Raw genomic sequence first — 21,610 nt, 5'->3', positions numbered from 1 at the left:
TTTAATAGAAGTAAAAAAGAATCACCTCTGTAAAATCAGGATGGTAAATACCTTACAGGGTAATTAGATTCAAAACAGAGAGAATCCCTCTAGGCAAAACCTTAAGTTACAAAAAAGACACACAGACAGGAATATTCATTCTATTCAGCACAGCTATTTTCTCAGCAATTTAAAGAAATCATAATCTAACGCATACCTAGCTAGATTACTTACTAAGTTCTAAGACTCCATTCCTGTTCTGTCCCCGGCAAAAGCAGCATACAGACAGACACAGACCCTTTGTTTTTCTCCCTCCTCCCAGCTTTTGAAAGTATCTTGTCTCCTCATTGGTCATTTTGGTCAGGTGCCAGCGAGGTTATCTTTAGCTTCTTAACCCTTTACAGGTGAAAGGATTTTTCCTCTGGCCAGGAGGGATTTTAAAGATGATTACCCTTCCCTTTATATTTATGACAGAGGTCAACACAGATCCCTGCCAATCAAATCACTGGCATGTAAGGGAAAGCACAGTTGAGGGACCCTGAAGTCACCATGGGTGATGGATCACATGTGCCATTGTATGCAGTCCTAGCACTTGTAATGAAAACTTCCCCTGTTTTTCCCCTAGGTGACCCTATGTAATATCAGTTTCCTGAGGGTAACAGGTGGCAAGGGAGCAGATGCTGCAAACATTTGGGTTCAGACCTGGTCCTTTATGCTGCTATGCTGTGCACCGCAATGATGGCAGAAGAGTTAATACTGGAGTGGCATGGGAAAGTGTCCTACCCAGTGATGAGCTGCCAAAATCTTAACAACCGGTTTCCTATAAAAAGTTCTGATTTAAGGGATGTGCCACAGTATGTATTTTTTTGTACCAAAAAGCATGACATGTCCAGGAAAACATGGATGTATGTTAACCCTACCTAAAGTTCTTTTTTAAAAAGATGGGCCTGAACTAGAAATGAGTTCCGTTTCACATGTGTGGGTCCCCGCCGCTCCCTGGGGGTGTGCTAGGGTGACCAGATGTCCCGATTTTGGGGTCTTTTTCTTATATAGGCTCCTATTACGCCCACCCCCGTCCTGATTTTTCACACTTGCTGTCTGGTCACCCTAGGGTGTGCATATGTGTGGGTCCCAGCTGCTCCCTGCCCCCTCATTGAAGAAGGTGTGCAGGCTTACTGCCCTGGGAACTGCAGGGCACCAGTGGACGTGGAGCCAGCTGCAGACAGGGGCGTGGGGCAGGGCTAGCTGGAGGCAGGGGGTGCAGGGCTGGCTGCAGGCAGGGCAGGGGGTGCGGAGCTGGCTGGAGGCAGGAGGATGCGGGGTTGGCTGGAGGCAAGGGGGTGTGGGGCTGGCAGGAGGCAGGGCAGGGGCTGACTGGAGGTAGGGGCTGGCTGCAGGCAGGGCAGGGGGGTGCGGGGCTGGCTGGAGACAGGGGGTGTGGAGCTGGCTGCCTTCGGGCATGGCTGCAGGGGGGTGCAGCAGGGGTTGGCTGGAGACAGGGCAGGGGGTGCGGCAAGGGCTGGCTGCAGGCAGGGCAGGGGGTGCGTGCGGCAGGGGCTGGCTGCAGGCAGGGCAGGGGGTGCGTGCGGCAGGGGCTGGCTGCAGGCAGGGCAGGGGGTGTGTGCGGCGGGGGCTGGCTGCAGGCAGGGCAGGGGGTGCATGCGGCGGGGGCTGGCTGCAGGCAGGGCAGGAGGTGCAGGGCTGGTGCGGGCAGGGCAGGGGGTGCGGCAGGGGCTGGTGCAGGCAGGGGGTGCCGGGGTGGCTGGAGACAGGGGCTAGCTGGGGGCAGGGTTGTGGGTACTCACGGGGAGAGCGGCTCAGAGCAGCCCAAGCAGCAGGACACAGCCCAGGCCCAGCAGAGCAGCTGGGGACCCACCAGGCAGCAGCGGGAGCCCCAGGACCCAGGGATCGGGGGAGCAGCAGCAGCAACAGGGCTCGTGCCCAGGGCCAGGCGGCAGCCCACATGGCTCCCGCAGCACAGCGCCCCCAGCGACTGGAGGAGGAATTACATCACTTTCCAGCTGGAGCCCATCAAAGCCTCAGCGCCCCCTGCAGGGAAGCAGGTTAACAACCGGTTCTAAAACTGCTTCAAAATTTAACAACCAGTTCGTGCGAACCAGCTCCAGCTCACCACTGGCCCTACCATAGTGGAAGAAATAAGACAGCCCCCAAAAACCTTCTGCAAAGGATTGCAGAGTACCTCCATGAACGTTTCCTAGAGATCTCCATGGAAGATTCCCTGGCCATTCTTGTGCACCTAAAGAGTCTTTTCCAGAGAGAACCCTCTGTGTAGCTGGAGTGGCCACTTGGATATAGATAACCAAGGCACTTCTCTTTTTATTAAGATTAAACATAAAATATAAGAGCATGTAACCCTTACAATTATATTGGAATTGGGTACTCACCAGAGGTGCCTTGCCCAGCATCTTACTAGGCCACTATGCTGTCCTGCAACCGGCTGGGCTCTGGGGTTAAAAACAGCTCCTAACTCTCAGGGAGAATGGATCCTCTGCTCGCCTGTCTCCCATTCTCCTCCTCCTCCAGAATGTCCTCCTCGTTGTTGCCTGAGCTGGCCTAGGACTCAGACTCCTGAGAGGTACGCATGCTGTGTTTTGGGGTAGCAGGGGGTTGCTGCCGAGAATCGCATGTAGCTCATTGTAAAAGCAGCATCTCTGTGGTGCAGAGCCTTTGTCTTCTGGTATGGCTGCTGCAGTTCTTTGATTTTCACCGGGCACTGCTTCGTGTCCCTGGTGTAGCCCTTCTCCCCCACACTCTGCATGATCTTTTCATAGATGTCTAAATTTCTACAGCTGGATTGCAGCTGTGCCTGTATGGACTCTTCTCCCCACAGACCAATAAGATTCACCACCTCCTGTGTACTCCAGGCTGGAGCACATTTGGGACATTGAGTCACCAAGATCAGCTGTGCTGGAGAGCTCTCCATGCTGACCAGACAAGAAATGGGAAGTCAAAAGTTCCTGGGGCTTTAACAGGGGAGGTGCTATTTCCTGTATACCTGGCTGCTGTACAGCGGAGTTGAAAATGATCTCCAGACCAGTCACAGCAGAACATTGTGGAACACCTCCTGGAGGCCAGTTCAGTCGACTTAGACAACACTGCATCTACACTGCCTCTGTCGACTCATCAACATTGAGTTAAGCGCTATGCCTCTAGCCAAGGTGGATTAATTAAGTTAATATTACAGGTGAGTTAGGTCGGAGGAAGGGACCTGGTAGTGTAGACACATACGTTATTAGGTCAACATAAGAATTCTGTAATAAGAGATTTTTCCCCTTCATATTTTTAATACTCAAAAATTGTTGATGAGGTAAATTCTGGCAGAAAACAAACATAGAAAAGAGATGGTGATAGGCCCAAAAGCAAATGTTAAAGATAATTATGAACACTGGAGAATGGGGGTACAATGGAAATTGCGTTGCGATTTTAACTAAAGTGTACATCAACACTTCAAAATTTGTAGCTGCTCTCCAGTAATAACGTGAGCACGTGTATAGACAGGGTTCATATGTTTTTAGCTCCATGTCAATAAAACCTGCCCTGAGCCCCCTACATTAGTGCTTACACTCTTGTTATACCTGATGTACCATTTTGTTGTTTAGAAAAAGCTTTAACGGACATGGTGTTCTCCAGGAAGTTATTGGAACTCCCCTTATTCTTCTGACTGATCCCAAGATTTGCAGCGTGTCCTGAAAATGAACAAATGTATCGACTTTCCCAGGCTTTTGTGGAGGAGTAGTTAAGATGTGTGTGAGTGGGTTGAAAGGGAAGATTCTTTTTCCCTTGGTGGGATGGGTAAATTGCGAAGAATATCTTGTATAGGAGTTAAATTTGAAACTTTTTGTAGGGATTTTACATCATATTAGAGAACCAGGAGAATGTAATAGCTATAGTCTAAGAATTAAAATAAATACATCAAATTAAATTAAATTGGAGTGGGCACTAGCAGCACCTACTATAATAATAATTAATATCTTAAAACATCTTAACATGTTTAACAGTATAATCTATTCTAAATGGTCAAACACCAGTTTTTTGAGTCCTACAAGTACTTGATGAGTTTTAGATCTTTGCATTTCAATGTTATACATAGGTGTTATAAAGGTTTGCGCTCAGTAAAAAGCAAGAGATAATAACAGTTGCTGCTTTTATTGATGTGCATTTGTATTCTCTAGTGAATCACATATGAGAATACAGTTCTTGGAAAAGCCACAGTAATGAGTACCACAGCGTTGAAGCAATCACAGAGCAATTTCATTTTGAGTATGGTTATGAATTAGCCTGGTAATGATCTACCAAGAATCAACATTTATTCTGCCATAGTACTTCAACTTAGTGGCCTATAAGTATTTTTTGGTCTTCTCTTGTTAAGAGGCTTATTAAATTAACAGTTTCAGACCCATGCTTTGACCTACCTGAAAGTTATAATTTAAGAGAGCTTACTAATCCTCAGTTTAAACTGAGAGAGAACATTTGACAAGCCCCCTTGATGCTTTTTTTATATATTAAATGCTCTACATTTTGGTCCACAACTTATTTTCTGAATTCAGCTATTCTGTCTGTGTTTCTGCCAATAATATACAGTCAGTACTGTGTAATCTCTAGAAAAGATTTAAATAGGTATGCTTGGTTTCCCCTGTTGTGTGTGCAATGGCCACTGTGTCTTTGACAATAGCAATATGCACAGACCCTAATATTTCAGGAATTAAACCTAGTTCTCATGAACATAACACATTTTCCAATGGCTTATTAATATATATAAAATCACCTAGAACCTCTCTCTACAAATTCATTGTCTACTCAAACAGTAGGGTGATCTATCTGGACTCATATATATTGAAATCAGAAGCAACCTTTCTGGGCCAAATTTCAAAAAATGTTCTACCAAAAGACTTTCATTTAAAATGGTCATTGTATGGATTTGTATATATAGATGTGGAGATTGCTACTAGTCCATCAATGTTATACTTCAGAAGCCTCTTACCTTTACTGCAAAAAGTACAACTAAACTTTGCCAGGTGGAATCGCTTATATAGAACCTTAAAACATTTTCTGTGGAAGAATGAAAAACCTAGATTCTACTTTGACTGACTATAAGCTTTGGGAACGGAACTGTCTTATTGTGATATATTTGTACAGGACCTTTACATTCAACCACGATATAAAATAATAAGTCTCTTAGACTTTTTCCTTTGATACTTTAATTTCTAAGCCTTTCCAAATTGGAAATTTTGCACTTATGCAACCTCACATCAAACAATAGTAGAATGGTAGCATTACTACAATTCTATCCAGGACCTACTGACAGTACAATGAACAATACAGATTTTATCTTGACAAGTTACACGTGCTACCTAAATGCTAAACATCAGAACTATTCCCTTTCTGCCCACAGCCTCACATTGCTAGATCAAACCCAGCCATTAATTAACCACTGACATAAACCTAATTTAAAAATGTATGGGAAAAGTTCATAATATTTCTAGGTTAATAAATTCTATCCACTGTTGAGACTAGATACATTACAGTGACTGTAAATCCAAAGGTCTCCTAAATATCTCATATTGGTTTCAAGGTACATATTCCTCTTATCTTATTAGTTGAAACATACATTTTACTGTCCTTGTCTATCACCAACTCAAGGATTTTCTTTCAGTGTTATTTCCAGTTCCATCCTGTCCTCTGAAACAAGAGGTCTTAGAGCAAAATTTAAGACTTGCCAACAATACAAAACAATTCATCTCCAAATTCTTTTTGATTCCCTGATGAAACGTGTGGCAGTACCACAGTGTCCTGGAACAAAGGTTTAAGGACTGATCTGGAACTACATTCTTTGGAATGTACAGTTTCAATTTGTAACAAGTACAGTATGTAAATATGCAATACTACACTTTGTATTCACTATGCCATTTGCTGTCACCTATTATAACTAACACAATCTGACCATAATAGCCTCAGTCCAAAATGCTTTCCTAAAACCTATATTTTGTCTTGCCTGCCCAGTTACTAATAATTTCTGATTTCAAAGATAAGTCTCTTATATAATGATGGGAACTCAGCAGCAATTTACACCATCATTTCGCCTATTATTTATTTTGGTAACGCTGACACTCTATACATAAAGTATATGGGTAGTCAACACTGTTTCCTTGATTTCTAAAAAGCTTATACTTACTTAGCCTTTGAATCTCTATTGCACATTCTCTGAAACCTGAAAAAATGACTGGTAAACTGCCTTATGCTTCTAAACCTGACATATGTTAAGGAAGCAAACAACCAAATTTTATGGGCAGTGGATTGTATTCTGGTTTCTGGTTATGATTCTGATTATGATCCACTTGCAATCTGAAATCAAATCAATTTATAAATCCTCCTCATACCATCATTCTACAATAATCAACAACTTAATTTTCTGCTTCTAGCTCCATAGAGGACTTTTCGTACTCAACTCTCCAGTACGTATTTCGGAATTGCTACTGAATATGATGTGAATCCATATTACTTGATATACTATAAAACTAACAGTGTTAAACTGCACCTGATACAATGATTAGCTGAGTGTATTGTTATGCCTCAGTCCATCTGGTACTGGATATTAATGTCAATTTTGGTTGTTTAATTAGCTATATTAAATTTATTATATTTCTTGCTAAAAGGTTGTCATCTGGTTGGAAAAGAATTCAGGATTTGAAATATAGCTGGTTTTCTTTTCTTTAAAAGTAGCACTCCTTTCACAGTGAATTATTTTTAAACAATATCTTTTTGTTTTATAGAGCATAGAAATTGCAAGGTTTTTTTTTTCTTTTTCCTAATGACTCTGCCACAGCAATTTAAGTAACAAACACTATTCCCAGAGCTGCAACAACAGTAGTTAATAATGTTGTTGCATAGAGGCTCAGTCTGTAGTGCTTTCTGCACCCAGATTTCCCATAGCTTTGGGCCTGTTCCTTTACTCCTAGCACGCGCAAAACATTCATGGTGGATATGAAAAGGTGTACAGGAGTGTGCCTTAAATTATTTTAGCATTAATTGTTTAATAAAAAAAAATCACACATTTTTTGTTATGTGAATAATTTCACTGAAGTCAATGGGACTATTCAGGTAGGTAAAGTGAAGAATGTGTTTTTGGGATTTGGCATTTTGTGCTAAATCATAGTGTATTGAATGAGTAGTTCTAATGAATGAGGTGAGCAGGATTTGGCCCTGTAACAGGGTCTACTACTTTACAAATATTTTTGAAATTTAATTTTTTTAATAAAAAATATAAAGGGGAGAGAAATTAGGAGAAAAGAATAGAAAAGTGCGAACTAAAGAGCAATATTGATTGACATGTAATGGAAATGTAATCATGGAATTTTCATTTAGAATTTGGACTGAAATAAATTTCAATTTAAATCTTTTGTTCCCAGAATGGCACAGTGGAACTTTTCATATTTTGGTTTACTTCAGATTTAATCTTTGCGGGATATGCTTTACTATTAGTGGAAATGTATAGGCAATTGTAGGAGATGACAAGATTAGTTTTATCCCCAACTGAGGACGTTTAAAACACAGCCTCAAGTACTCCCAAAGAAATCATGTCAATCTTAATCACTATCTTCTATTTTTTTCTTAAGAATAATATGTATTATTATTGACTTTTCAAAGCACGAGTCTTGTATTTGTTTTTGTTAGCCCTGTGCCATATTCAAAACCAGCAGTTTAACTACTTTTCTGAGAACATTAGACAAAAAGTAGACTCTCGAGTACTGAGGATACACATGGGCTGATTCTCAGTCAGTTAGGGCAGTTTTACAATGGTCGCCTAATTCAAAACTGACCTTTAAGCCTGCAGATGAAGAATTGTCCCATGTAAAGGAATCCTCCAGTGTCTCCATCCTCCTAGCATAAGGACAGTGTTTAGGGGAAAGAAGACTATAGATAGGTAGGGCCCTATCAATTCACAGCCATGAAAAACGTGTCCCGGACTGTGAAATCTGGTCTCCCCTGTGAAATCTGGTCTCTTGTGTGTTTTTACCCTATACTATACAGATTTCCTGGGGGAAACCAGTGTTTCTCAAATTGCGGGTCCTGACCCAAAAGGGAGTTGCAGGGTGGTCGCAAGGTTATTTTAGGAGGGTCATGGTATTGCCACCCTTACTTCTGTGCTGCTGCCTGCAGAGCTGGATGGCCAAAGAGTGGCGGCTGTTAGCCAGGTGCCCGGCCCTAAAGGCAGTGCCCCGCCAGCAGCAGCACAGAAGTAAGAGTGGCAATACCACACCATGCCATCCTTACTTCTGCACTGCTGCTGGCAGAGGCTCTGCCTTCAGAGCTGGGCTAGCAGCCACCGCTCTCCACCTGCCCGGGTCTGAAGGCAGGGCTGCTGCCAGCAACACAGAAGTAAGGGTAGCAGTACCGCAATCCCCCTCTGCCCCCACCCCCCGCCAATAACCTTGTGACCACCCTTGTGGGCACCAGGTTTGTATAATTTTTGGTGGTTCCCAGAAAGGGTCCAAGTTCTTTCCCCCACACTGCCTTGTAAGCCAATATATATCCTTACCCCTGTCCCTCCCACCCTCTCAGCTGGGGCCAGGAGCAGGGCCATGTCTCCAGGAGGGGGGACCCGGACAGGGGTAAGGGGACCGAGGCTGGGGCCACAGCTGGGGGTGGGCACAGGGGCTTGGGCAGCAGTCGGGACTCCAGATGTGGTGCCGGAAATGGAGTCCTGGGCAGCAGCCGGGACCCTGGGTGCAGGGATGGGACCCCGCGTAAAATGTGAGGGTGCTGCAGCACCCCCCGCACCCCTAGTTCCTGCCCTATGAAAATAAGGAAGTGTTATTTATTCCTTCTCATAATATAAGAACAAGGGGCCACCAAATTAAATTAATAGGTGGAAGGTTTAAAACAAACACAAGAAAGTATTTTTTCATGCAATGCACTGTCAACATCTGGAACTCCTTGCCAGAGGGTGTTGTGAAGGCCAATACTATAACGGGGTTCAAAAGGGAGCTAGATAGATTCATGGAAGATAGGTCCATCAATGGCTATTAGCCAGGATGGGCAGCAATGGGTTCCCTAGCCTCTGTTTGCCAGAAGCTGGGATTGGATGACAGGGAATGGATCACCTGATGATAACCTGTCTGTTCATTCATTCAGAGGACAGGATACTGGGCTTGATGGACCTTTGGTCTGACCCAATATGGCTGCTGTTATGTTCTTAAGAGTGCCCTTCAAATTGATGCTCAGTGGACAATTGTGGACCCATGTTCCTGAATATTGGTAAAGCACGGGCACCACAGGCCCATATAACTCGCTGCCTATGACCACCTGACAACTCCTTGTTGGGTCAGGATCCCTATAACTACAACACTGTGAAATTTCAGATTTAAATAGCTGAAATCATAAAATTTACAATTAAAAAAAATCCTATGACCGTGAATTTGACCAAAATGGACTGTGAATTTGGTAGGGCCCTATAGATAGGTATGCATTGACAATCCTCTGTTCCCTTAAGAGCACCTGAGGGCTTTTGGCAGCTGGTAGAACAGGTCTGAAGCTGTTCTAATCTATGCTGGAAGGCCAGGCTGTCACAGAACCAACATAGGAGATGCAAAAGGCTCTTTTGCACGCACTCCCCATGCTGTCCCAGCTCTTCCTTGGCCCCACTGAAAATCTGGCTCAGAACATTTTATGTAGTATCACTGGGCCAGATTCAGCTCTGTTATATTGGTATAAATGCCAAATAGCTGCACTGACGTCTGGGAGGTAGTCCCATCAGAAACCTGGCATGCTGCTCAGGCACACGGCGTTCTGTCAGACATTAAATACCCAAACTTGGAACCCTTCTAAGCTTGTTAAATAATGACACTCCACCCTCTACCCCAATCAAAGACAAGTCTTTCAAGCTGGATTCCTATTCTTGGGTCTCAAGATTCATGCCTACAATGGTCAGGTATGCTTTGCTGCACTTGAAAAGCTTAGTGTTTAACTGGCTCTCCATAAGACAATAATCATGTGCCTTAGAGAAACATAATGGATGCCAATGCCATCAATCATCAGTTTTTTCTCTCACCATGTGACCATGTGGTCAGTATTGCATCATTTTTTTTTTTCCTGTTGGGAAAGCAAATGATAAAATCTGGATTAACTATGATTGTACTTAGAAGGTGAAAAGCACTATTGTTGTGTTCCTGTTTTACTTACGCTAACCATAAATGCATACCGAGTGACACAAATATACCTGAGATCCTCTTTCAAAAAGGTTTTCAGTCTAAAGTCTATTAAGCCTTGGTAAATTTCTCTCGTCTACACATGAGCTTGATCCAATAAAGAGCTCGTTTTTGTGTGTAATTTTAAACGTGAGTAATTAGAGACTATTATGCATGTATTGAAATGCTTTACTGGTTCAAGGTCTACGCTAGGAGAAGTGTGCCCCCCCCCCATTTCTGCTGTCATGAATTGCCAACATGAAGTGCTTCAGATGGTTTACGTGTATCTGGCTTAGATTTGTTTCAGTAGAATTAAATAGTGGTTTAGTCTTAACCATATCAGCCCACTCTATGCTAGTTCCATTTTGGACTGCACTAATTTAATTACTGTCCCATAGTGCTCTGGTGTCTTTTCAAAGCCTCCTAGAACCCACTGCTTCTGGCAGCTGTGCCAGGAGCTGTGGGACCAGTATTCAGAGGGCATTGAACAGCACTAGTATCGGACATGCAAAGCTACTACGACAGTTCCAAGCACAAATCAACATGGCTATTGTGGTTGTATCATTTGTGCTTAATCCAGTTCAATACCAATGGTTTAATTAGGAAGAGTTCAATTTTGGTAGTATAGAAAAGCTTATTAGACATTGCAGAACAATCAAAAATTGAGCAAATGCAAATGGGAGTGAGGAGTATAATCTTCATAGCTGGACTGCTTTGTGGAATATGAACATCATTGAGAGCGTTTTGTTTTTAATGAGGGCAGTGTCTATCATTGTACCTTATAGACTGTTAGCTCCTTTTAAAGGTTAGCTTTTTAGTTACAAAAAGTTCTAAAGGTTTTTTGTTTGTTTGGAGGAGCCACTTAAGGATTTATTTGCTTACACTGTACTTTATTGTCTGTATAGCTTTGTTTCTCTTTCATGGTTCCTATTTTTAATTTAAATGGACAGTTTTTAAGTTGTTTTAAATGATCATCACTCACTGCTGATTGAAAACAATAAGTGGCTTAATACTCTGCCGGAAATGCACTTGTAAGGCATCTCTAAGAAGTTAATATAAGTGCTCCCTTTTTTGTTTGGTGATTGGTCAGTTTAGTTTAGAGAGTGTGATATGCATGAATATATTGCTTCAAGAGGGCCACGTTCAGGAGCTCAAGTCAAAGCATTCTTACCCACTCCTGAATTATTTCATAAATCTGACCCGTTAGCATAGGATAGCCTCAAAGAAATTCTGTATTTGGATGATTATTAATGATAGATGAACCTTTAAAAACTTGGAGGATTTTTGGTCCAGTTTAGATAAGCACCCAAAAATAGGGATGCTTTTCCAGACTTCTTGGATTTGTAAAACTAAGCTGTGAATCTCATGGGAACAAGTTCTCTTGGAAGATTTTCAGTTCCGCTTCCAGGACTTTTACTTCTGGCCTCGGATTAAACCAGGAAGTGCAGGAGTACACCACAAGTGAAAAACAGTGTGTGGAGGGGATTGTGGGGAGGGGAGGTGGGGTGTTAGTGAAGGGACTCCTCTTATAGATTGTGGTCAATGGAGGGTATATAATATATTTTAAGAATCAGGAAGGAAGGATTTCATGAAAAAAAATGAATCCAATTACTATGAAGTTCTTCATTATAATTCACTTCTGGAGGAAGAGCATGCATTAGTCTATTGTAGATCTGTTATGCTTGTCCTCGCTTGCAGCTGTCAAACCTACACTCTCACCCAAGTGACTTTCTATCCCTATTGTTAATGTGTATGTCCTTACCCTTATCTCCTACTTTAGCTATCATCCAGTTCTCTCACTCAGTCATCTCATGCTCCTCTAATCTGTCCAGAAATCATCCTTCTTGCCTGTCACTGGGACTATGCCATCCCCCACTTCAATTTCTTCTACGGCCTTCGTCATCCTCAGTATTGTGTTCAGACTTCTTGTCCTCACTTTCAAGGTTTTGTATAACTGTGCTCTCCTAAATCCTGTCTTTATTTCTTAGCATTCTGTCCCCTTCTTCACTCCACCAATAAACCTTGAATCAGCTCTTTTATTTTCTGTTTTCACTCTCTTTTCATTCTCTTTCCATGCTGTCCCCTATTCCTGAACTCCCTCCTTATTCTAGTATATGGTTAATCCCTCCCTGAAGAAACCATTTACGTTTTCATTGCAGGAAGTGGCTTAGACATGTACCAAACCCAGTTTTTGGAACTTCATCAAAGATTGTTATATGCCGAAAAAGAAAATAAAAAAAGATCCCATGAGTTGAGCATTGTCCTGGATGCAGTTAAACGGGTAGTTGCGGAGAGACTGAACTCTACAGCAAATCATACAGGTTTGTGCTCATAAAAATTTTTCTTCCTAAAGAGATTAAATTATTATATACTGTGGGCCCAATTCTGTTTCCACTAATGTTAATGGGAACAAATCTATTGACTTTGATGATGGCAGCATCAGGCCCTTTTATGTTTAAAAAGAGGGTGAGAGAAGACTTTTACCATTCTTTAATTAGGTCCTAATAATACTTACCTAATGCATGACAATTTATAGGATTGGTTGCTTGGAACCTGAGAGAACTCTAAGAACATTTTTCTATCATTCTTTTCTCCTTTTATTTGTCTTGTGAAGAGTCCTTATTTCCTTTTCACCCCAAATTTCAAAAGAGGGGACATTTAAAAATATCTATGAAATGTTTACCCCTTTCTCATCCTGCTTTGCTTATGAGAAGCAGACTAAAACACATTTATTACCGAAAGTCTCTCTTTCTCTTGCATCTTCGCACTCTCACGCACCTTCGGTACCTTTTTGAAGTTGGACAACAAATACTAGAAGTAATTCCAATTCAGTTAATCATATTATGTTGATCTGACTTTCCGCTCTAGTTTAATTAGAGCTTCTATTCATTTCTCCTTTTAAAAACACATTAGGCCCTACTGCTTCAGCAGCTACTGCACATACTTAGGGCGATCTACCTCCACTCTAGTGGTTGCAGTATGATGGATTAGGCAGATAGCCCTGTCCCCTGGAGGAGGAGTAAGGCAGAGCAGGAGCTGGCCCTCTCACATCCCTGGTGATATAGGCACAGTTTTCTCCAAAAGCTGTTCTCATTGCTGCTAACCCCATTATCAAGAGGGAGTGGAGAGAATGAGAGGGGCTGCCTTCTTGTGGGGAGATAGATTAGGAATGTTATGTTGTAGTTGAAATGTGGGACATTGTGGTCTCAACACAGAATATTTAAGAATTATTTCTGACAGAATACATGGAGTTAAATCTACATAGAAAAAAGCTTTGGGTTTTTATAATTAAAATATTGTATTAAAAATTGAAAGGGAGGAGGAATTAAGATGTGCATCATTGTCCTTCTGACCACTTTGCCTGTATATGCTATCCTGTTTCCTCACTTTGTTTTTTTTGTTTTTTAGTTCCCAGTCCAGTATTGACTCAATTCATGTGCTTAAAATTAAGCAAATGCTTAGGTGTTTGCAGGATCTGGCTTTGGATTATAAACACTGGAGTAGAGTCCATGTTGTAGGATTTTTGCCCCATGGCTACCTCAGTGAGGGCCTGATTCTGACTGAGATCTACTTAATAATTTGGGGCAGTCCTCTTTCCATATTTAGAAATCAAGGTCAGCTGGGGAAGAATTTAGGCAACTCTACCAGGTTGGTGGTGCCACATAGGAAGCCAGGTAGGGAGAGGAGAGAAGGAGATATGCAGTAAGTAACAACTTTTTCTATCCGTACAAAACAAAAACACACCTTATACACAACATTTTTAGCCACCGAGGCAGGATCATAGAATCATAGAATATCAGGGTTGGAAGGGACCTCAGGAGGTCATCTAGTCCAACCCGCTGCTCAAAGCAGGACCTATCCCCAACTAAATCATCCCAGCCAGGGCTTTGTCAAGCCTGACCTTAAAAATATCTAAGGAAGGAGATTCCACCACCTCCCTAAGTAACGCATTCCAGTGTTTCACCACCCTCCTAGTGAAAAAGTTTTTCCTAATATCCAACCTAAACCTCCCCCACTGCAACTTGAGACCATTACTCCTTGTTCTGTCATCAGCTACCACTGAGAACAGTCTAGATCCATCTTCTTTGGAACCCCTTTTCAGGTAGTTGAAAGCAGCTATCAAATCCCCCCTCATTCTTCTCTTCTGCAGACTAAACAATCCCGGTTCCCTCAGCCTCTCCTCATAAGTCATGTGTTCCAGTCCCCTAATCATTTTTGTTGCCCTCCGCTAGACTCTGTCCAATTTTTCCACATCCTTCTTGTAGTGTGGGGCCCAAAACTGGACACAGTACTCCAGATGAGGCCTCACCAATGTTGAATCAGAACCTGAATTTGTGTGTGGTGAAAGGCAATCTTTGAAGAAGCAGCTTTTCACCCCTCAATACAGTGATGACTGAGTGGAGAATTTCCACCTAAACAACACAATATTTCAGAGTGTCCATAGCATTCTGCCCATTAAAGCTGGTTGAAAAACAATTTTATGACAAAATTTGAAGTTTCCATTTCACAGGGCTCAAACCAAACATTAAAAAAACCTTTTTGTTACATATTTTTTTGAAAAAAATGAACTTTCATTTTTCCGTTTTCTGCCCCTCTTCTCTTTTGTGTCACTGAGTGAAATAAAATTAACAATATCCACAATTTTTTTCACTTCTTCCTTTTTTTCTCTCTTTTCTCTATTTTTCCCTAGTTGAGGGAGTTTTGAAAAGTTACAGAATGGAAAAAGGAGTAGAAGGGAATGTGGAGAAAAAGCTGTAGACATTATTCATTCTTTTGCATTCAGTGGCAAAAAAAGAGAAAAAAACATTTAAAATGGGGGGTTCAATTCACAACAAAATGAAAATTTTCCCTTCAAAATTTCTTGTACTATTTTTTTTTTGTCAGTCACATTTTTCCTATAAATCCTATTTTTAGCAGGAATATTTTCTAGTTGAAAAATTTTGACCAACTCTACTGTCCATGTCATAAATTCCATTGTCCTTGCTGTCATAGGTAAGGAATGGAAAAGGCAGGTAACAGGGAGTTGTGGAGAACAGGAAATCAGAGTCCTGTTTCTGCTAACTTGCACCTAGTGAGTAGGTTTTGTGGGTTTCTTTTCTGAGTGATTGCACATGTGCATTCCACTCCACGTGCATGTGGGCCCCAAGCACAGTCACCAGAAATTTTTCCCTCAGTGGTACCCATGAGGGCTGCTCAAGCGCCCTCAGGTGCTGTGGACTCATAGCACCAGTATAAAGTACCCAGCTGACCCCGTGATCCCTCAGTTCCTTCTTACTGCCCATGATGGTCACTGGAATTGCTATTCTTGCTTTGGCAAGCTCTATGTGGTTTTTCCTTTTTGCATATCTTGTCAAAAGGCCTGCTTAGAGCCCCCTGAATGTTTAGGTGGGCAAGCATGGACATTGAGAAAGCAAGGGGTGATGGCCTATGCCTAAAATGCTTGCTTCTTTTTCTCTGCAGTTCCTGACAGATAGGCAGAGCAGGGTACAAAACGGGCTGTTGGGACTTGTAGTGCTTCCTTGAAGTCATTGGTGTATACAAACCAAGGGACTTAAGGCTTGCCCTAGAGTCCTTTAACCCATGAAGCTTCCCATCAGTCTGTTCTGAAAAGATCGAAGCTCCTTTGAGGGTAGATCCTGAAGGGTTTGCTCGACCTCCTGCAGGAGACACAAAGACTGTAGCCATGAACTCCTATGCATGGCTACTGCTGAAGCCATGAACCTGGCCGCCGAATCAGCTGCATCCAAAGCAGCTTGCAACAAGGCCCTTACTACTGATTTTCCCTTGTCCACCAACAAGGAGAACTCTTGCCTGGAGTCCTGAGGGAGCAAGTCCTTGACTTCTGCATGAATCCCACATGTTGAAATCATATCTGCTTAGCAGCACCTGCTGGTTTGCAATCCTGAAGAATAAAATATTCTACCGAATAAATCCAGTTTCTTGGATTCTTTGCTTTTGGGTCTTCACTAAAAACCGACTAAACTATTTACAACTATGTACAGATATGCAAAAAGGAAAAACCACATAGAGCTTGCCAAAGCAAGAATAGCAATTCCAGTGACCATCATGGGCAGTAAGAAGGAACTGAGGGATCACGGGGTCAGCTGGGTACTTTATACTGGTGCTATGAGTCCACAGCACCTGAGGGCGCTTGAGCAGCCCTCATGGGTACCACTGAGGGAAAAATTTCTGGTGACTGTGCTTGGGGCCCACATGCACGTGGAGTGGAATGCATGAATGCCTACCAGTTCCCATGATGCCAGACCCTGTTTCTCCTTTGTTTACCAACCTCCTCTCCCATTTTCTCAATGCGTAGTCCCGTATCACCATGGACCATTCTGTGTTGAAAATGGTGTAAGTGAGATACACCCTCAAGTTTACTTCCAAACCTTCGTCCCATCCTTCCTCCCATCTCACGTCAGGGACCTCTCTCATGAAGATCTTCTGGCTCAGGAGGTTCAATCCCTCCTTTGGATGGGAGCCGTGAAAGAAATTCTGCAGAATTTAAGAGGGAAAGGGTTCTATTCCCATTATTTCCTAATCCCAAAAGCCAAGGGAGGTCTCAGACTCATTTTAGGCCGGCGCCACCCCAACAGCAACCTCAAGAAATTAAAGTTCCACATGATCACCTTGGCATCCATTATCCCCTCCCTGGATCCCTGGGACTGGTACGCTTCCCTCGATTTAAGAGACACCTATTTTCATATATTGATATACCAAGCTCACAGAAGGTACCTCAGATTCATAGTGAACCACGCACACTACCACTTCATGGTACAGGAACTCCTCACTTAAAGTCGTCCCGGTTAACGTTGTTACGTTGATGATCAATTAGGGAGCATGCTCGTTTAAAGTTGTGCAATGCAATGTCGTTTGGCAGCTGCCTGCTTTGTCCACTGCTTGCAGAAAGAGCAGCCCGTTGCAGTTATCTGGTGGGTGGTTGGAACCAGGGGGAACCGGCAGCCCCCCATCAGCTCCCTGCTCCCCTAAGTTCCCTGTGCGGCAGCTGCTCAGCAGGCTATCAATTGCCCGCAGTTCAGCTGTCCCTCCCCGCACTGCCATGTGCTGCTCCTGCCCTCTGACTTGGAGCTGCTCCCCAACACTCCTGCTTGCTGTGGGGGCGAAGGGGAGGAAGAGGGGGGGCTAATGTCCCCCCTGCTCCTGCACCCCGATTACCCCATCTTCCATAGAGCAGAGGGGACACACGGACCGGGGGAGCTGCGCTCCGGTCTCAGCTTGCTGATCTAATTAACAAGGCAGTGTACTTCTGACCAGGGCCAGCTCTGCAGTTTTTGCCGCCCCAAGCAGTGAAAAAAAACTGCCACCGCAGATGGCAAAAGGAAGAAGCTGCCGCCGATTTGCTGCCGCTGCTGGAGGAACAGAGAAGCTGCCGCCAGATTGCCGCCGCGGCCGGAGGAACTGCCACCCTGTTCTCAATGCCACCTCAAGCACCTGCTTGGAAAGCTAGTGCCTGGAGCCAGCCCTGCTGCTGACCCCACTCTTCATACTTAAAGGGGAAATGCATATCTCCGTCTCTCAAACACATACAGGGTGTGTCTCTGTCTCTGTCTTCCCTCTGTCCTTTCCTGCTGCCTTGTAGAGTGTGAGAGTTAACCCTTGAGGGCTCAGCCAATTGCTAGTTCATCATTTAGCAGTAAGGCATTCCCTGGGAAATATCCCACCCACTGACTCCTCCACCTCAACCAAGCTTCACAATCATCATCACTGTGTACCGGTATTAAATTGTTTGTTTAAAACTTACACTCTGTGTGTGTGTGTGTGTGTGTGTGTGTATACATATATATATATATGTCTTTTGTCTGGTGAAAAAAAATTCCCTGGAACCTAACCTCCTCATTTACATTAAGTCTTATGGGGGAAATTGGATTTGCTTAACATCGTTTCGCTTAAAGTCGCATTTTTCAGGAACATAACTACAATGTTAAGTGAGGAGTTCCTGTACTCCCGTTCTGCCTGTCTGCCGCTCCTAGGGTGTTTACAAAATGTATGGTGATAGTGGCAGCCTTCCAAAGAGAGCAGGTCTACCCTTATCTGGATGACTGGCTAATCAAGGGATGGTCTAGGGCTCATGTAGTATCCAGCTTTGGGCTCATCTAGTTGATTTTCAAGGCCCTAGGCCTCCTGATAAATGTGTAGAAATCTACCCTCACTCCAGTACAGAGGACAGTGTTTATCGGAGCGGTGTTCAACTCCTCTCAAGCCAGAGCCTACTTTCCAGAGGGTTATTTTAAGACAACTACGTCCCTAATAGCACACTTCAAAGGACATCCATCGCAACGTCCAGAACTTGTCTGAGGCTTTTAGGCCACATGGCTTCATGCACATATGTGGTGCAGCATTCAAGGCTGCGCCTCAAGCCCCTCCACACGTTGCTGGCCTCCGTGTACTCACCAAACTGCCACCATCTGGATTTTGTACCCTCATGTTCTTGTCTCCCTCAATTGGTGGATCGACCTCCTCAATGTTTGTGCAGGGGTTCCCTTTATATGGCCCCAACCGTCAGTGACCCTGATCTCAGATGCATCAGCACTAGGGTGGAGAGCTCGCCTGGGGTCTCTCAGAACTCAAGGTCTTTGGTCTCCAGAAGAGCTTTCTCTCCACATCAGTGTCCAAGAACTCAGAGCAATTCACCTGGCCTGCTAGGCTTTCCTGCCACATATTACAGGCAGAGATTTGTTTGTTCTTATGGACAACGTTGCTGCCATGTTCCATCTCAACAGGCAAAGAGGAGCTTGCTCTTCCAGCCTACGTCAGGAAGTGCTTTAACTATGGGAATTCTGTATCGCCCACTCAGTCAACCTAGAGGCCTCTTACCTTCCAGGAGCCCAAAACGAGCTGGCAGATCTCCTAAGCAGGACTTTCTCCAGTCACCATGAATGGTCCCTTCGCCCAGATGTGGTGCGGGATGTTTTCCAGCAGTGGGGGACTCCCGAGATAAACCTATTTGCAACCCAGTACAACAAAGCATCACCAATTCTGCTCCCTGTGTGGCCACAGTCCAGGGTCTATCACACATGCCTTTCTGATGGAACACCTTTACTACACTTTTCCCTCCTGTCCCGCTTGTACACAGAGCACTTCTAAAGACCAAGTGGGACCGGAACCAGATCATTTTGATAGCCCCAGCATGGCCCTGCCAACACTGGTTCTGCCACTTTGCTAGGCCTCTCAGTGGTGACTCCAATCCCACTTCCGTTACACCTCGACCTGATCTCTCAGGACCATGGTCGACTGCTCCATCTGAACCCAAGCTCCCGTCACCTAATGGCCTGGAAGCTCCATGGTTAAACCTCAAAGAGCAGGCTTGCTCAGTGGAAGTTCATCAGGTTCTACTTGGGAGTAGGAAGCCCTCAACCAGGGCTACTTACCTTTACAAGTGGAAGCAGTTTTCGGTCTGCATGTTCCAAAGTGGGATCTTGCCCATGTAGTCATCCTTACAAGAAAGACTTGAATATCTATTACACCTGAAGCAGCATGATTTAGCTATCTCCTCTATCAACGTTCACCTTGCAGCAATAGTGGCTTTCCACCCCTGGGTAGATAACCAGTCCATGTTTTCACATCACATGTCCATCTGATTTCTGAAGCGACTAGAGATATTATATCCTCAAATAAGAGAGCCAGTTCCTCCCTGGGACCTGAACTTGGTCTTATTAAAGCTCATGGAATATCCATTTGAACCACTGGCAACGTGCTCCTTATTGTACCGCTCCTGGAAAGTGGTTTTCTTAGTGGCCATCACTTCGGCCTTGGAGTTCAGGGCCCTCACATCAGAGCCTCTAGACGCAGTCTTCTTTAAAGACAAAGTTCAGTTACCATTTCCTTACCTCACCCCAGTTTCCTACCAAAGGTAGTATCACAATTTTATAACAATTGGGCAATCTACCTTCCGGTCTTTTACCCTAAGCCGCATGCAAATAGAGAGGAGTAGCACCTTCACTTATAGGGCTCGCCTAACGTCCAAGCTTTCTACATAGAATGGAGTAAACCATTCAGAAAGTCCACTCAGCTGTTTGTAGCAAACAAGATGAAGGGTCTCCTGATCTCGTCTCTTCCTGGATTAAGTCTTGCACTCATGCTAGTTACAATCAAGCGGGGGTACCGCCTTCCAACTATCCCATGGCTCATTCCACAAGGTCACAAGCACGGTCAGCAGCATTTGGAGAGCAGATCTCTGTCCAGGACGTTTGCAAAGCAATGACTTGGTCATTGTGCATACGCTCTCCTCCCATTACACCATCACACAGCAGTCCAGAGATGATACCAAATTTGATCGAGCTGTCCTGCAGTCTTGTGTCCATGAACTCCAATCCCTCCACCTATTCAACTGCTAGGGAGTCACCTGGAGTGGAATGCACATATGCAATCACTTGAAGAAGAAGAAAAAACAGTTACTAACTTTCTGAAACTGTTGTCCTTTGACATGTCCGTTCCACGACCCGCCCTCTTACCCCTCTCCATAGGAGTCTTCTGGAAAGAAGGAACTGAGCAAGCATGGGGTCGGCTGGGCACTTTATACCAGCACTATGAGCACACAGCACTAGAGAGTGCTCGGGCTGCCCCGACAGGTACCACTGAGGGAAAAAATTCCAGCAACTGTGCTTGGGGCGCGCACACACCTGGAGTGGAATGGACATGTGCAACACGACTCAAAGAACAACTGTTACGAAAGGTTAGTAATAATTTTTCTTTGTTTTAGGATGGTTGCCTTCTGATGTTGGACAGCAATCAATCAATCAGTCTGTTATGGAGCTAACAGCTGTGGAGATGTGGCTTTTTAAGGTTCATGCAGCTTGGAAGGCTATTATTGTTTGTGTTGGATAGAACTCACTGCTGTATAACTCTGGCATAGAATGCCTTCTGTCTTCCCCACCTCCGTGGGAACTGCATTTCAGGGCTGGTCTATACTACACAGTTAGGTCGACATAAAGCAGCTTATGTCAACCTAATTATGTCAGTGTCTACACTACAATCTTCCTCCCACCAATGCAAGTTCCCTATTACACCGACATAATAACTCCACCTCCACAAGAGGCGTAAGGCTTATGTTGGTGTAGTTAGCGTGATGCACTGTCTCTGTAGACACTGCATCTGGTACATCAGCTGTCTTGTCAATTTCACAGCAGGAGCTGTGAAATTGACAAGAAAGCCCCTGCTCCTCTGGAGAGCGGTGGCTGGATCCTGCTCTGGACTGGGAGCTGGGGTGAGAAGCCTGAGTGGCCCCCATCCACTCCCTGCCAGGTGAGCCATGTAATTGACAAGACTGCCTGGCTCCCAGCAGGGAATGAGCAGGCAGAGGGAGCCAAGAAGCAGGGGGCAGCTGGCCCCTGCTCTCCGGTGGTGAGAAGCCCCAGGCAGCTTCCCCCAGCTCCTGGCAAGGAACGGATAGGGGAGAAGCTGTGGGT

At 44.1% G+C, this 21,610-nt stretch overlaps 1 protein-coding gene across 11 annotated transcripts in view; it reads left to right on the top strand.

Moving 5' to 3' along the window:
* The window catches only part of MGAT4D (MGAT4 family member D), a 112,657-nt gene that overhangs the window by 22,237 nt on the left and 68,810 nt on the right, over window positions 1–21,610 (top strand). For 6 of the 11 annotated variants that reach the window (XR_005225132.2, XM_043545719.1, XM_027825257.3 and 3 more), the window contains one exon: window positions 12,344–12,505. The exons of 2 other annotated variants lie outside the window; for them this stretch is intronic. Coding sequence is in view for 8 of the 9 variants with exons in the window: in XM_043545719.1 (XP_043401654.1) it covers window positions 12,344–12,505 (162 nt within the window). In the remaining variant the exon portion in view is untranslated. Of the gene's footprint in view, window positions 1–2,840; window positions 3,185–3,599; window positions 3,744–12,343; window positions 12,506–20,668; window positions 20,878–21,610 lie in introns of those variants that run through there. 3 more of the 11 variants (XM_043545722.1, XM_037897250.2, XM_037897253.2) reach the window with 3 other exon arrangements.

This window comes from Chelonia mydas, chromosome 4 (genome assembly GCF_015237465.2).
Source record: "Chelonia mydas isolate rCheMyd1 chromosome 4, rCheMyd1.pri.v2, whole genome shotgun sequence".
Lineage (NCBI taxonomy): Eukaryota > Metazoa > Chordata > Testudines > Cheloniidae > Chelonia > Chelonia mydas.
Note: the sequence above shows the minus strand (reverse complement) of the source record. Positions and strands in the feature narration are given on the sequence as shown.